The sequence below is a fragment of the Canis lupus genome, chromosome 1 (genome assembly GCF_003254725.2).
Source record: "Canis lupus dingo isolate Sandy chromosome 1, ASM325472v2, whole genome shotgun sequence".
Taxonomy (NCBI): domain Eukaryota; kingdom Metazoa; phylum Chordata; class Mammalia; order Carnivora; family Canidae; genus Canis; species Canis lupus.
In genome coordinates, this window is record NC_064243.1 from 58,486,558 (window position 1) to 58,502,006 (window position 15,449).

Here is a 15,449-nt window from a genome sequence, read left to right on the forward strand (position 1 = left end):
AATAAAACAAGACAAAAATCAGAGAGTGAGACAAACCATAAGAGACCCTTAATCACAGGAAACAAACTGAGGGTTGCTGGAGGAGTGGGGGCTGGGGGGTGGATGGGGTAACTGGATGATGGACATTAAAGAGGGCATGTGATGTAATGAGCACTGGGTATTATATAAGACTGATGATGAATCACTGACCTCTACCTCTGGAACTAATAATACACTATATGTCAACTCATTGAATTTAAATCGAAGAAATTTTTAAAAGAAAATTTTCGATACCATATCTCATAACAGCCTTTGTTTAATTATTATCATCTAGCCAACTTAATGATACAAATAATTCACTAATTTCAGCAATTACTTTAATAATTCAAATACCTGTAGGAAAAATAAAAGACTGACAGTACTCTCCAATTAAAAAGTTTATTTTTGCTTTTCCAGCTGAAATGTTTAGAAAGAGAAATTATTCAAAGCAGATATTCTAGAATCCAACTCTTACTTCCAGAGAAAAACATATTTATTGATTGTGCACTAGGTGTATGCCACTGTGAGGCAAACAAGGGATAAGAAAGATGTGCTTAGACATAATTCTATCTGAATTGAATTTTGAAAATGGGAAATTCATTCTAAAGGAGAAAGAAGCATTAAGTTGGCTGGAAACCATTTGATATTTATTAAGCAGAGCTGAGTGTCTATTTTGACCCATGTATGTACACCAGATTAACAGGAAGGAAAAGCTTGAAAAATAGAGGATAAGGGGGAAAAAAGAACATTGAATGTCACGTTAACAATTTCTTCAGTAGACAATGGAGAATAATTAAAGGTTTTTAAAAAATTTTTTTAATTTTTAATTTTTATTTATTTTTTATTTTATGATAGTCACAGAGAGAGAGAGAGGCAGAGACATAGGCAGAGGGAGAAGCAGGCTCCATGCACCGGGAGCCCGATGTGGGATTCGATCCCTGGGCCAAAGGCAGGCGCCAAACTGCTGCGCCACCCAGGGATCCCTAATTAAAGGTTTTTAAGAACCTGATCAGGGCTGCTATTTTGAAGGTGATTAAAAAGCAGATTCACAGGATTGATTAGAAGGGGGGGAAACTTATTGAAGTAAATATATTAACATTATCAAGAGCCTCAAATTATGTCTTTATTTTTTATATAAAATATTTAGCTCTCAATAAAAAAATGATCAAGCATATAAAGAAATAAAAGCTTATAAAAATAAAGAGAAATAACAGACAGTAGAAATAAACCAACTGAAAATACAAATAATGGGCTTTAAAATAGTCATACTTAATACACTCCAAAAATAAATGACAAAATTGAGAATGATAGCAGAAAAATGAAAAATTCTAAGGAAGGACCAAATGGAAATTCTAGAACTGAAAAATACAATACCAGATATTGTATATCAATGGATGGATTTCACAGATAAAATAGTTAAAAGCAGAAATACTGAATAGAAAGATACACCAGAACTTTCAGAAAAAAGAAAAATAAAGGAGTAGTCAAGAGCATGAGACACAGAGGATAAAAGTTACACATAACTGAGAGTCAAAAATTGAGAGAAGAGAGAAACTGAGGCAGAAATAATATGAAAAGAAATAATAAACTGAGAACTTTCTAAAAAGAAATACATCAACTCACAGATTCAAAGAGCCTATAAAACCTAAACAGGGACAGGGGGCCTGGGTGGCTTAGTTAGTTAAGCATCTGCCTTTGGCTCAGGTCATGGTCTGGGGGTCCTGGTATTGAGCCCCTTATCAGGCTCTCCACTGAGCAGTGGAGTCTGCTTCATCCTCTCCCTCTGTGATCTGTCTTGCTCTTGCTCTCTCTCAAAAAAAAAAAAAAATATATATATATATATATATATATATATATATATAATATAAATATATTTATTTTTATAATTATTTTTATTTATATTTATATTTTATTTATTATTTATATTTATAATTTTTATAATATATAAATATAATAAATATATATATTGTAAATATTTTATTTATTTTTTCATGAGAGACACACAGAGAGAGGCAGAGATATAGGCAGAGGGAGAAGGAGCCCAATGCCTAACTTGATCCCAGGACCCTGGGATCAAGACCTGAGCCAAAGGCAAATGCTCAACCACTGAGCCACCTAGGCATCCCTAAATAAATAAAATCTTAAAAAAAAAACAAACAAAAACATACCGGGACAATATAAGCAAAATCACTCCTAGGAGAATTGTACTACAAAACTATTACTACTACTACTAGGTGGCGGTGGGAGGGCAAGGGGAGGATTATACCCCATGACCAAGGAGGATTTCTTCCTGAGAGGCCAGGATGGCTCAGTATACAGAAGTCAATGTAATGCACCATCCTGAAAAATCTACCATCCAGGTAAATAAATATGAGTTCTTTAAATAGTTCATATTTTTGGGGTGCCTGGGTGGCTCAGTTGGTTAAGCATCTGACTCTTGATTTTTGGCTCAGGTCATGATACCAGATTTGTGGGATCAAGCCCCACACTGGGCTCTGTGCTTAGCACAAGTCTGCTTGAGACTCTCCCTCTGCCTCTCCCTCACTGTCCACCCCCCACTGCTCATGTTCTCTCTTTAAAATACATTAAATCTTTAAAAAAACTTCATATTCTCCATTATCTCAATCTTCTCCTTTCGTAATTGCAATTAAATTTTTAATTAGATCATGTTATTATAGCCTTCTTGTTTTTCAACCTCCTTTTCTGGATGATTTCTTCTTGACCAATATTCCAATTTACAAATTCTCTCTTTGTCTGTATCTAATATGCATTTAATTGTTCCATTTCATTTTTAATTTTATTTTCCCTTTCTAAAAATTCTATTTGATTTTCCCCAAAGTTCCTTGCTCCTTTTTTTAGTGCTAACCTTTTATTTAATTATACATACATATAGAAAAGTACACAAATTATAAGGATACACCTGATGAATTTTCAAAGTGAACATATCTGTGTAAATATTATCCAGATCCAGAAATGGAGCATCCCCTGAAAGCCAGAAGTTCCCTTGTGCCTCTTCAGATCATATCTCATATATGAGTTTTGCATGGTCTAACACTTTAGATAAACTTAATCATATAATATTTTCTATTTGTAACACATAATAATTACATTATCTGAAACATTTAGGCTCTAACTCTTATTTGTTGGTTCTGAATTTGTTTTCCTCGGGTTTTAAAATTTTGAATTTTGAGCTTGCGTTCAGAGAGATGAATCCATGAGAATTCTGTGGGGACTGATTCAAAATGCTTCCCAAGATTTGATTTGTTTTTTTTTTCTTTTTTTTTAATTTTTATTTATTTATGATAGTCACACACACAGAGAGAGAGAGAGAGAGTCAGAGACACAGGCAGAGGGAGAAGCAGGCTCCATGCACCGGGAGCCCGACATGGGATTCAATCCCAGGTCTCCAGGATCGTGCCCTGGGCCAAAGGCAGGCGCCAAACTGCTGCACCACCCAGGGATCCCCAAGATTTGATTTGTTTTGTCCAGGATTCCAGGGAACTATTAATCCAGACTCTTCCAAATTCTGGCCTTGAGATTTCTTGGCCCATATATGTAGCACAAATCCAAATCTTAATCTATATGAATGTAGGACAATAGTTGCAAATTTTCAAGGGGACATATTTTTATCCCCTTGCGTGGAGCTGAGTCCTTAAAAATGAATTTCCTTTTAACTTCCTTTCAATAGAAGTCAGATTTTCCTCCATCTCTTCTTTCACTGAGTATGTGATCTTTTGGGGGATTTGGGCTTTATGTAAAGATCTTGGTTCTAGTTCTTTTTAAGATGTATTTATTTGAGAAAGACAGAGAGAGAGGAGGGGCAGAGGGAGAAGGAGAGAGAGAGGAAGAATCCCAAGCAGAGTCCCCACTGACTGTGGAGCCCAAGGTGGGGCTTAATCCTACAACCCCGAGATCATGACCTGAATTGAAATCAAGAAACAGGGATCCCTGGGTGGCGCAGTTGTTTGGCGCCTGCCTTTGGCCCAGGGCACGATCCTGGAGACCCGGGATCGAATCCCACGTCGGGCTCCCAGTGCATGGAGCCTGCTTCTCCCTCTGCCTATGTCTCTGCCTCTCTCTCTCTGTGTGTGACTGTCATAAAAAAAAAAAAAAAAGAAAAATCAAGAAACAGACACTTAACCAACTGAGTAAGCCAGGTGCCCCACTAATTCCCTACCTTATATGAATGAAAACCTTGTCACCTTCCCTCCATTTGACTGTTAAAATTGAAGGTGATTATTTAGCACAACCACATGATCTAATTAAACATCGCCAATAATGATACAACATGAATTTCCAAATGTGGTGAAAAATACACATCACCCATGTAGCATTTTTGCCAAAAATGTTTGGCCTCAATCTAATCATGAGAAAGAAAAATCCAGATTGTGGCATATTTATAAGATATTGACAAATATTGATGCTCTAAAAATTCAGAAATTCTTCAAAAAGACAATACTTTTTTTTTGAGAAGTTAAACCAGGGGTCTTAAATGTGTTTTCTTAAGCAAATACCTGAGTCATTAATGATATAGCTTAAAAGGAGACTTTGGAGGTTCCAATTTAGTTTTTTTTAAAGCTCAAGTATCTGACATCTATTTTATTGTAGTTTAAGTCTCAACTAAACAGAACAAGCTTGACAGAAATGCAGTACTCAAGACAAATGTGAAAGAATGGAAAAATGGAATCTTAAAGATTTGGCAACTGATTTGTTTAGATGGTGTAGAGATTATAATTGTAATAGCCCTCCTAACGATGTCTACATCATATTTCCTGGAACCTATGAAATTACATGTCAAAGAGGAATTAAAGATACAAACAGAATTAAGATTGCTAATCAACTTTGACCCTAGAATAGAACATTATCCTGGATTCTCTGGGAGGGTCAAATCTAATCTTAGGCTTTCTTAAAAGGGGTAGAGGGCAGCAGAAGAAAACCCAAGAGATGGCAGTATGAGAGGGGGCTGGCCTGACATTGCTGGCTTTGAAGAGAGAATAGGGCCATAAACCAAGAAATGTAATAACCGCTAGAAGTAAAAAAAAAAAAAAAAAAAAAAAAAAAAAAAAAAAAAAAAAAAGCAAAGAAACAGATTCTCCCACAGAGTTTCCAGAAAGGAACACAGCCCTGTCAACACCTCAATTTTAGTCCAGTGAGAGTAATTTTGGAGTTCTGACTTCCAGGACTGTAAGATAATAAATTGACTTGCAGTACACTAGTAAGTTTGTGGAAATTTGTTACAGAAGGAATAGGAAACTAATATAGATGGGTATATAGGGAAGAATCACCAGAAGTGATTCTTGGATTGAAAGTGTAATTTACAGTTATGTAGAAGCTCAACTAGGAAGCAGCTTTGGGAAGGAGTTTAATTTTGAGCACTAAACTACAACAGGAAAAGCCTAGTGTGTAGTTTAGAGGCAGGTTTAGGCGTTAAAGAGGCCTGGTTCTTATTATGGCCCTGCCTCTTACAAGCTGTTCCAATTTGTTAAAGATATTAAACCTTTCTGTGGTTGAATCTTTTGGCCTCACATGGGGATAGTAAGAACACCTACTTCATAGAATATTATAAAGAGAAATAGATAATTCATGCAAGGTCCTTATACTTGGCTGGCATGTGTTCAAATGTTGGTTAGTGAGAACAATGATGATGATGTTGATGATGATAATGATATATAGAACGTCTGTGCATTATTTTTTAATCATCGCAGGCGATTAAACAAGTTTAGCCATTTATTTTATGACTTAAATGATCAGTGTAGGAATATAAAATGTAAATTAAATTACCTTGCTTTCTTGTTTAGAAGAGATTTTGGCTGTATACACCATTTGTTTAAATTATTATTCTCCAGACTTGTGCATATGTGCATTCTTATGCACATATGTGCAAACTTAAAGTCAGATGCAATAGCATTTATTTTCTAAGTTGATATTTTGTTCCTTTTTAAAGTCAGACCTTGGATTTTCCCTTATAAAACCTACACAGCTAATCTAAAGCCTGATGAGATTGCTGTGCTCTAGGAGTGCTGGGGCCGGAAAATAACTGTGTCCAATCCTGTGGCCTGAACCCAGAGAAGGGCCGAAAGGGTATAGTCACAGGGGCAATTGACAAGAGATCCAAGATACAGAGGATAATGGAACTTGGTTAAATAGGATTTATTATCACTTTATCCCCCTTCCATTTATAGCTCTGCACTCACCTAGAATGACCTATGCTTTAAAGACCATGTTTTCTCCTTAGACACGGAGTTCTTCATTGCTGGGACTAACGACAGGTATTTGTACATCTGTTGGCTTATCCCATTGGCTCATTAAACACAAAGTTTAATAAGTCAAGGTGCCTGCCTTAGAAGAACTCAAGTCTGGTGGGAGACCAGCACCCAAACAACAAACAATGGGAAAAAAATTAGTTTCAGGAAGGATGAAACCAAGTACTTTCCACAAATTGTGGAGACGCGTGGAACACACGCGGCAGCATGACAGGACAGTTCCCCAGAAGAAAGGGGAAACAAAAGTGCCTCTGGTGAACAGGTGGTCTGTTTTTCAGATCTAGCTCTCTACTGCCTTGTTGTGTATTAAATTTTACTCTGCTTTCCAAAAAGTATACAGAATATAAGCCACAAGCAGTTAGAACCAGGGATTGTAAAAGAAAGCTGTTTCGAACCGAGAACTCAGTGATTACTAACAGACCCCTGGACTCTTCTCAGTTTTGGGGTTATTATGAATAAAATATGAACACTCATCTACGAGTCCCCTTTTAGGCATATGTTTATATTTATCTCAAATACCCAGAGTAGAACTTCCAGGTTACAAGGTAGGTGTGTGTTTAAACCTTCTATTATGAGGGAATCAGCAGTGATAAAGAAGACAGTGTTTAAGTAATAGTAGGTTGGCTAAAGAGATTTTTCTTTTTGTGATCACATCAAATTTTTGTCAAAACAGTTTTATTTAAATATTTTAGAAATCTTTTATCATAATTTCAGTCATCAAACTGGAACTCCTTTAAATCATGGAGACCGTCTTAACTGACATGATGCTAGAGTGCTATCATTTTTAAGTGCTTGCCCTGCTGGATCCACACTCCATTTTGTGCCGTTACTAACAATGTATCTCACATCTCTTTTAAACGGAGTCCTCTGTGTTTCCACACAGAATGGCTGCTTGGTTGGGGCAAGTTGGCATAAAAAGCAGCTCACACTATTGGCAAAATCACTGAGATTAAACACAAACAAAAGCCCTTTGCTGACTCCCCCCATCAAAAAATTTTAACCGGATCAAAAATAATCCTATCTTTCATTCTAAGGAGAGATCTCCTTACTAATCACCTTAAAAAATATTCTAGGATTTTATCCACTCACTTTTTTAAGACATTTGCTTACAACCTAAATGGTTTGTGATGCATGATTTCTAAAGTGGTCCTTCCCCTGTTAACTAAATCAGATGCCTCACGAAAGACTGACAGCAATGCCAAGTTAGTTGGGCTGCAAACATACTGCTTATCCAAATATTAACCATGTTCCTAGAGACATTGAGGCTATTGCCCCTATGAGTTAGAACAAGGACCAAGGGTGCCATCCACAGGGCACCTCTGGGCCAAGGCTAGTAAACCATTAAAGTTGGGATGTCAAGGCCCCTGTGCAATAACCTTTTAACAATATTTGTGTTATGTTTCAGCAAGATTTCAACCTCTGATGAAAAGGGGGGAAATAAAAAAGATTTAACTTGCCAACTCAACCTTCCAGCAATATGGAAAACTAAAACCAATGCTGCCTGTTGGAAAAGTTGAAAGAAAACTCTTGGTCTAAATAGGGATTTTAAAAACTGAAACACAGGGGATACATAGCACTATTAGCTAAAATAAATGCAGGGATGGCTTTGTATTTATGGCATTTGTCATCAGAAAATCCCAGTGCTCTTCAGGGAAGACTGAGAAAAAGCTCTTCAGTAACTGAGAAGAAATTCTTAGATAGACTAAAAGCAGAAGTATCCATGTTCTAGTCAAAGGCTCTCTTTTGTATTTATAGTAAGCTTTTACCTAAAAGCCAGGTCAGCATATTCTTATCATTGGGAATTCAGTGGAGTCTGAAATTTCAAATACATTCTTTTTTTTTTTTTTTTTTTTTTTTTTTTTTTTTTTTCCAAATACATTCTTATATTAACATTAGGCACTCTCAGAGACAGGTATCTTTTTATAAAAAATTTATTTCTCTGTAAATACAAATTTCAACATCACAAACAATAGTCCAGTGGAAAAATACTTAGCCATTAACATTGAAAACTTTTTTTAATTTAATAAATAGAACTTTGGCATTCAAAATTCTAGCTGTAAACCCTATTAAAAAACAAAAACAAAATAACCCCTTTACAAAAAAAGAGGCAAGAATGATAGATCAGAAGGCATAAGCCAACCAGTGGCTTCACATTCTTTTTACAATAACTGTATTTCAATTAAGTCATGACCACTCTGTATTTACATATGAGGTATTCTGGGTGGTTCAAAAATTGAACCTAGTTTACAAAAATCACCAGTCATAGAGACTGATTATACACTCTGCTGTGCTTTTAATGTAACCACCTAGCTAGCACCTTACTACTTCTTGTCATCACACCAATGTGATGCCAAATTTTGTTTCTGTATTTAAATATTTATACATATATGTACACACATATACACAAAAATAACTATATTCCAAAGGAGTTTCCTGCTCACTATACTGGGAAAAGGCTGGGCTCCAAAGACATTTATCCGATACCCTCCTCTCATGTTTCCTAAGGTATCTAACCTAGTAATGAAAACCTGCTCCTTGCTTAAGAAAAAATCCTTAATCAAGTCTATTTACAGAAGAACAAGGTGCAATAATCATCAACATTCTTATAACTCATGTAAAACAGAAATGAATGCTTACTGCAGGCAAAAAGGCACAAAAGGTTCTCTCTGTATGCAGCTGCAATAGTGTTGTTAATGACTTATTGATTTCAAACTACATTAATATACTCAGTACTTCTTTTAAATAAGAAAAGAATTTAAATATCCAAAAGCTTTCCCCCTTCATGATTAAATGTATATTATTATCACACAGCAATATACCACCATGGCATCTTGGGGTAAAGTTGGAAATTATACTCTTTATACCAAATAGGAAATCATTTTTCTTGTTTTGTGAACACTGAAAATTGTCAAAAATGGAAACAAAATGAATTAAGTGGCTCTGAGAGCTATAGCTACTGGCAGTTTCAAATGATAGTCTGAGTGAGCATGGTTATCAGAACTGCTTATTACTGTAATTACATATCTACAATGATAGAAATCTACATAAGAGAAGGCCAATAAATCAAACTAAAGGTGTAGCTGAGCTGAACTATGCTATGTAAAAATACAGTCCAAGTTCTTGGCTGCTAAGTTATTCAATGAACTATTACTGATATTGAAAGAATATTTTCTCAATAAAGTAGTTCCTTTAAAAATATCCTCTAAGAGATTTCTAGTAATGTCTTGAACTATGATAAAATGAATTTATAAGCTCATTAGTGAGTCAGAAATGTACAATATCCACTTTAGCAACTTTGCAGCCCTTGAGATTGTCTCTAATAAGCTACAGAAGTCTAATTCAGTTTAGTCAACTGTCATGACCGAAATAAATTTCACTAAAAAATAATATTATTAATATTAAATACTGAATCCCATTTCAAATATGAAAAAGGGCCACACTTCCTTAAAAAGAAATCCAGGCATGACTTACCTAGTCGCTACTTAAGCTTTTAAAATTAGAGGCCAGTGAAAATTTACTAACAGTTTAACTGAAGTCATCCTTTTCCAGACATCAAAAGAAAAGACAACTATCGTGCCTCTGATTCAGTTATATTTTATCTGCACAGGTAACTGGGTCTTTTATTGAGATACTGTTACTTTATATCCCTGCTTTAGTGTGACTGAGGCAGAATAAGCTCAACTTCAAAACCCAGAAGACCAGAAATAAATGTTAATACTGCATGAAATACTTTCTAAGGAGACAAGCATTTAATTCACAGAAGCATAATTAAAAAGTTTTCACATCTAAGGAAATTATCAAATAGATTTAACTTCAAATTTTAGGTAAATATTCATCTCAAACATATATCAGAATATTAACTTCTGAGAACATCCTAGTTCAAACTAGGATAAGACACTATATACTGTTTCTATTTTGCCCATCTTACTTGACCTAAAAGTAAAATCTTTGTTTTCAAAGAGATATCAATATTATTACATTCTAACACAAGAGGTTATCTTGGAAGAGGGGGTTTTTCTGAAAAATAAAATCAAAATTAAATGCTGACAAATGAAAATACTACTAGTTTAATTTCCCCAAAAATATTCCCTCCAAGACTGTCTACTTATTATCTAGTTCTCTTCACAAACTCCAGACTCCAAGAGATTATTTTGTAACTCAGGGTTATACTTAAAACTGTCACCTTTTATTTTCCTTTTTTATTTACGGGGAGGCACACATTTTTGAAACTTAAATACACCAGTAGTAGTTTGTCAATTTTCTAAGTCAAAACATTTTTACCTCAAGACATGTGAATTAAGTCAAATCCTGTAAGTTTTAGAAAACTTTTTTGAGAAATCAAATATTTTATCCTAAGCCAGAAAACAAAAATTTATCTACAGTAAGTCAAAGCAAAGAGCCAAAAGTTTGTTTAAAACAGTAACCATAAAACCCCAAAACATATACTGAAAACCTAGAAGATGTTAAGAACCTAGTGACCCAAATGAGTCCTTATTTATGTGCATTAGTACTATCATCTTAGGGTGCCTTTATATCCAAAACTGTGGAGCTTGAGGGATAGGGGTTGGGGTTTCTATTCAGAGAGAATGGAAAAATGTAGTGTGCTGCACTGTGGCTTATCTCTTTCAGGTGCTATTATCTACTTAATGTAAAGGCCCATTTTTACAAGACAGAATTCTTTGCAATGGATTTTTGGTATAAATTTACCACTCCCTGATTGTCTTCAAACCACCAATATTAAAAAAACAAATGAACACATTAGAATGCCACATTCTTACCAGTGACTTTAGGGGGTATAGCTCAGTGGTAGAGCATTTGACTGCAGTGACTTTTCCTTATTAGGTTAAGTACTTGGAATGCAGAATCACTATAATGCACTGATTACTTAGAGCCCAGATCCTAAGAAGTAAGAGTAGGGAGGACTCAGGCACTGAATGAAAGGAAAGTGCGATGTCCTTACAATGTATTATAACTGACTGTTTTAACATAACCATAAAATAACTTACTGAGCACTGCGTATAAGCCAAATTCTGAACTGAATGCCTTCCTGGGTAGTTTCCTTGAAGTTTTTATTCCACATGTTTTAAATGCTGAAAATATTTAAGAAAAATCTTTTCTAGGAGCAGCCTTTATACCAGTATATAAGCCTGGCAAAAAAAAAATTGGACATGTGATCTGCTCTTGCCCAAAACAACAACATCCTGCTGAACTCACACCCTTTATTCCTACCTCTTATTTAGTCTTGACCAATATGGTTGCATCAAGAAAACAAACCTGTTTATAAAGAACAATGATTGCCATAACTAAGTATATTCAAAAGAATGTAATAAATGCTCTGAAGGCAATAAAATATATAGTTTTTCCCAAAATCCAACTAATACTCATTTAGAAATTTAAATAATTGTATGTCTACTTAAAAATCAGTTGCATTTCATAATGATATCCTATACTCCAGAAGAAGAACTAACCTGGTCGACTTTGTATTATATGAAAAACCCTGTTTTTAATGTATTTTACCTAATAAATGTAATTGAAATATCACCTGGTTTTGATTTTATGCTTGTGATAATTCAGATATAAAGAATACAGGTTGGCTTTTTCTTAAAGTACTTTTACCTTTAAAACATACAAAATTGTTAAAATGTAAACGTTTTGAGAATTGGATAAATAAACTATTGTTCCAGAGTGACTTTGTTAATCCTTCTTTATAACAATGGCCTCAGGAGGTTAGCATTATTTTTTTATGGCTTTGTATACATTGATACATGAAAGTGAAAAATTGGAAATAGTAAGGGATACGTTAAAATTAGTTCAAATTATGTTAAGTTGCCTTGTGATACATAAATTGCAATGCTAATGAAAAAGATTATCACGTCAAAATTCCATACCTCTAAGGCAACCCACAATCACTCTGGAAAAATAGCTGACCTATCTACAGTACTACAATCAACCCCACCCACAACCTCATCATCTCAGCGCAGTGGTTGTTCAAAATACAAATTGTCTTGCCAGCTGTACTACTATTCAAACACTTGCCTGCTGTTGGAACTCTTGTTCAGCCAGCCCTTGAAAACCCCAAAGTACAACACAAGCTTCTACATGAAAAAAAAAAAAGAAATATAAGAATAAACAGTGTGTGCCTTTCTTAGAAGCTTTGCTTTTGACCCTAGAGATCCTTATAATTTTGTGAATAAACACACATGCACACCAACGTGCACACACACACACACAAACAGATAAAAAGAAATTCTACCCCTTTATCTGAAGGGCACTCTTCACAGCTTGGTCCTACAATCAGTAGTTTGAGAAGACAGATTTTTTTTTCTTACTCACTTCATCACATTTTTCAAATAGTAATATGGTTTTTTGGCCTGATTAGGTAATAAGCCCCTTTGAAACCTCATCAAATCTCCTCTCTCCCCCAGTAAAACAAATCCACAGAAAAAAAAAATCCTATATGTAAGTGATATGTCACTTGCAACTTTCCATTATGGCTCCTAAAAAGAAATATGAAGAACTATAACACAGCAGCATTTAACAAATGGGTCATTATTGCTGTGGGACCAATAGTTGATCACTGGGTAATGCAGTTGTCTCCCATGTCCTGAGCATAGCGGTCTGATATTGTAGTCCTTAATTCATCGATGTCCCTCCGTAACTGGCATACATCTGACAATTTTTTAGTGAGTGTTTCTGGGCTATAATCATTCTCAGTCTCTTCAGCTGAACAGTTCATTGCTGTGGAAATAAAATATGGAGAATATTTCAGACTTTTTTGAACAAAAGCATTTTAAGATTTTTGACTTAATTATCATTAGAAATATAATGTGGTGTGCTGAATACCAGTCAGGTTCAGGTTTAAATGATGTATCATTCAATATTAAATAGATCTTATTTACTTGGTCCTTTTAAATTTTTGCTAATTAAATTGCATTAAATTCATACAGTAATAACACACATGTTCAACATGTTTAAAGGATGACAACATTTTAAAAGTTAGGAAAAAGCATGCTCTAATAGCTCTCTTCATTCCAACTTCATAAAAATACGAAAACACTTCTGTATTGAGTAGTGATAGCTTAAATTTTTATAGACTGCAAAATGGGTTTATTGGCATGAAAACATAAATTTCCAAAACATATGATAAGTGCGTGTGTGTGTATATGTATACATATATACTGAGTTGGAATGCTACAACCCTATGTAATTGAATTGGGCTGATGGCTAGTTGTCCAATGGCTGAATGAGTGAGAGTGAGGCCCTGAATCAGCTGGCTTTTAATTATTTATGTCAGTTCCTTTGTCAGCACGTCTCAACATAAAAGCAGATGGAGCCAGCAATTGTAAAATAAATCCTTCTTTATACTTTCACTGGCACTGGTAGCTTACAGAAGACTTAAGAGTCAGATTAACTTGTTAACAAACACTAAATGAACACCTGCCATGATCCAGGCACTATGCTAGATGCTAAGGCCATAAAAAAATGAGGTAGGTGGCTTATCCTTAATCATTTACATATACTTTCATAAACAGTAAGCACAATCAAGTATTGTAGGTGTCCTAACCCCATACACAGGCTATAGTGGCACAAGGAAGAGAACAACCAGCCTCAGTGGAGAGGGCTCAGCTTCAACTGGATAGGCCAAGGAAGCAGAATGAACAAAGGTACAAAAGCAGAAACCAAAGAATCTGAGCAGTAATCAGCTCTAAAATGGCAGAACACGAATTATAAAAGGAAAGTGCCAAGAAATAAGGCTAAAGAGGCAGGTGGGAACTACCCATCTCTATTGTAGGGGGCTGTAAGTATTAGGAAATCAGAATCACCATTAGGTTATATTACTCTGTAGCAATGTAAAAAATGGATTAGGGGGGGAAAGTAGGCAAGATGGCAAGATAGTTGACAAAGAGACCAGTCCAAATGAAGGACTCTGAAAGCTTGTTTTAAGGCAACAGTGCAATGTAGATGTAATGGAAAGAATGCTTCTTAAGAAGTGACTGGTAGAAATAAGTTGTATAGGGGTTAGGGACTAGGCATGAGGCATACCCAGATAAAGGAAAGAATAGGGTGGAAGATAAAAGCCTGGATTGGGGTGTTCAAGGTAGATGGTGGTGCTACTCACTGAGAGGAGGAACAGGTTTAGGGAGAGAAGAAAGGTAGGTTCTCTTTTGGATACAGTGAGTCTATGATGCCTATGGAATAGCTGGTTCTTACATGAGGTAAGTATAATCAAGAGTCCAGGAAGGACATTCTAGGCATGGTAAGAGATGCATAGGTCAAAGCTACTGCACTAACAGAAAACAAAAGGACATGGGTAAGATTACTGAGAGAAAATATATACAAAGAGAAACAAAAGCATCCAAATTGTTGAGGAATAAGTAAAACTTTCACTATCTGTAGATGACACTATTTGCAGAAAACCCTAAAGACTACCAAAGAACTGATAAATGAATTCTGTAAAGTCATAGGATACAAAATTATAGATATATAAAGAAATCTATTGCATTTCCATACACTAATAGTGAAAGAGCAGAAAGAAAAATGAACAATCCCATTTACAATGGCACCACAAGAACACAATACCTAGGAATATATTTAACCAAGGAGGTCAAAGACCTGTACACCCTAAACTATAAAACACAGATGAAAGAAACTGAAGATGACACCAACAAATGGAAAAATACATCAAGCTCATGGACTGGAAGAGCTAATATCGTTAAAATGTCTGAACTACCTAAAGCAATCTACAGATTTAATGTAATCCCTGTCTAAATACCAACCTTTTCCACAAATGACATAAAACAATCCTAAAATTTGTATGGAACCACAAAAGACCCCAAATAGCCAAAAACAATCTTGAGGAAGAACAACAAAGGTGGAAGTATCACAATCCCAGATTTCAAGATATATTACAAAGCTGTAGTAATCAAAACAGTATGGTACTGGCACCAAAACAGAACCACAGATCAATAGAACAAAGAGCCCAGAAAAAAATTTATGCTTATATGGTTAATTAATCTTTGACAATGGGAGCAAAAATATACAATGAGGAGAAGACAATCACTTCAATAAATGGAGTTGGGAAGATTGGACAGCTACATGCAGAAGCATAAAACTGGACTGCTTTCTTAGACCATACACAAAAGTAAACTCAAAATGGGTTAAAGACCT

The 15,449-nt window shown here is 35.2% G+C and overlaps 1 protein-coding gene across 2 annotated transcripts in view; it reads right to left on the bottom strand.

The window, feature by feature from the left end:
* Positions 1–8,196: 8,196 nt before the first annotated feature.
* Positions 8,197–15,449, bottom strand: part of CEP85L (centrosomal protein 85 like) — a 151,535-nt gene continuing 144,282 nt past the window's right edge. For both annotated transcript variants that reach the window (XM_025422855.3, XM_025422856.3), the window contains exon 13: positions 8,197–13,019. In XM_025422855.3, coding sequence (XP_025278640.1) covers positions 12,856–13,019 — 164 coding nt within the window. In that variant the 3' untranslated portion in view covers positions 8,197–12,855. The remainder of the gene's footprint in view (positions 13,020–15,449) is intronic.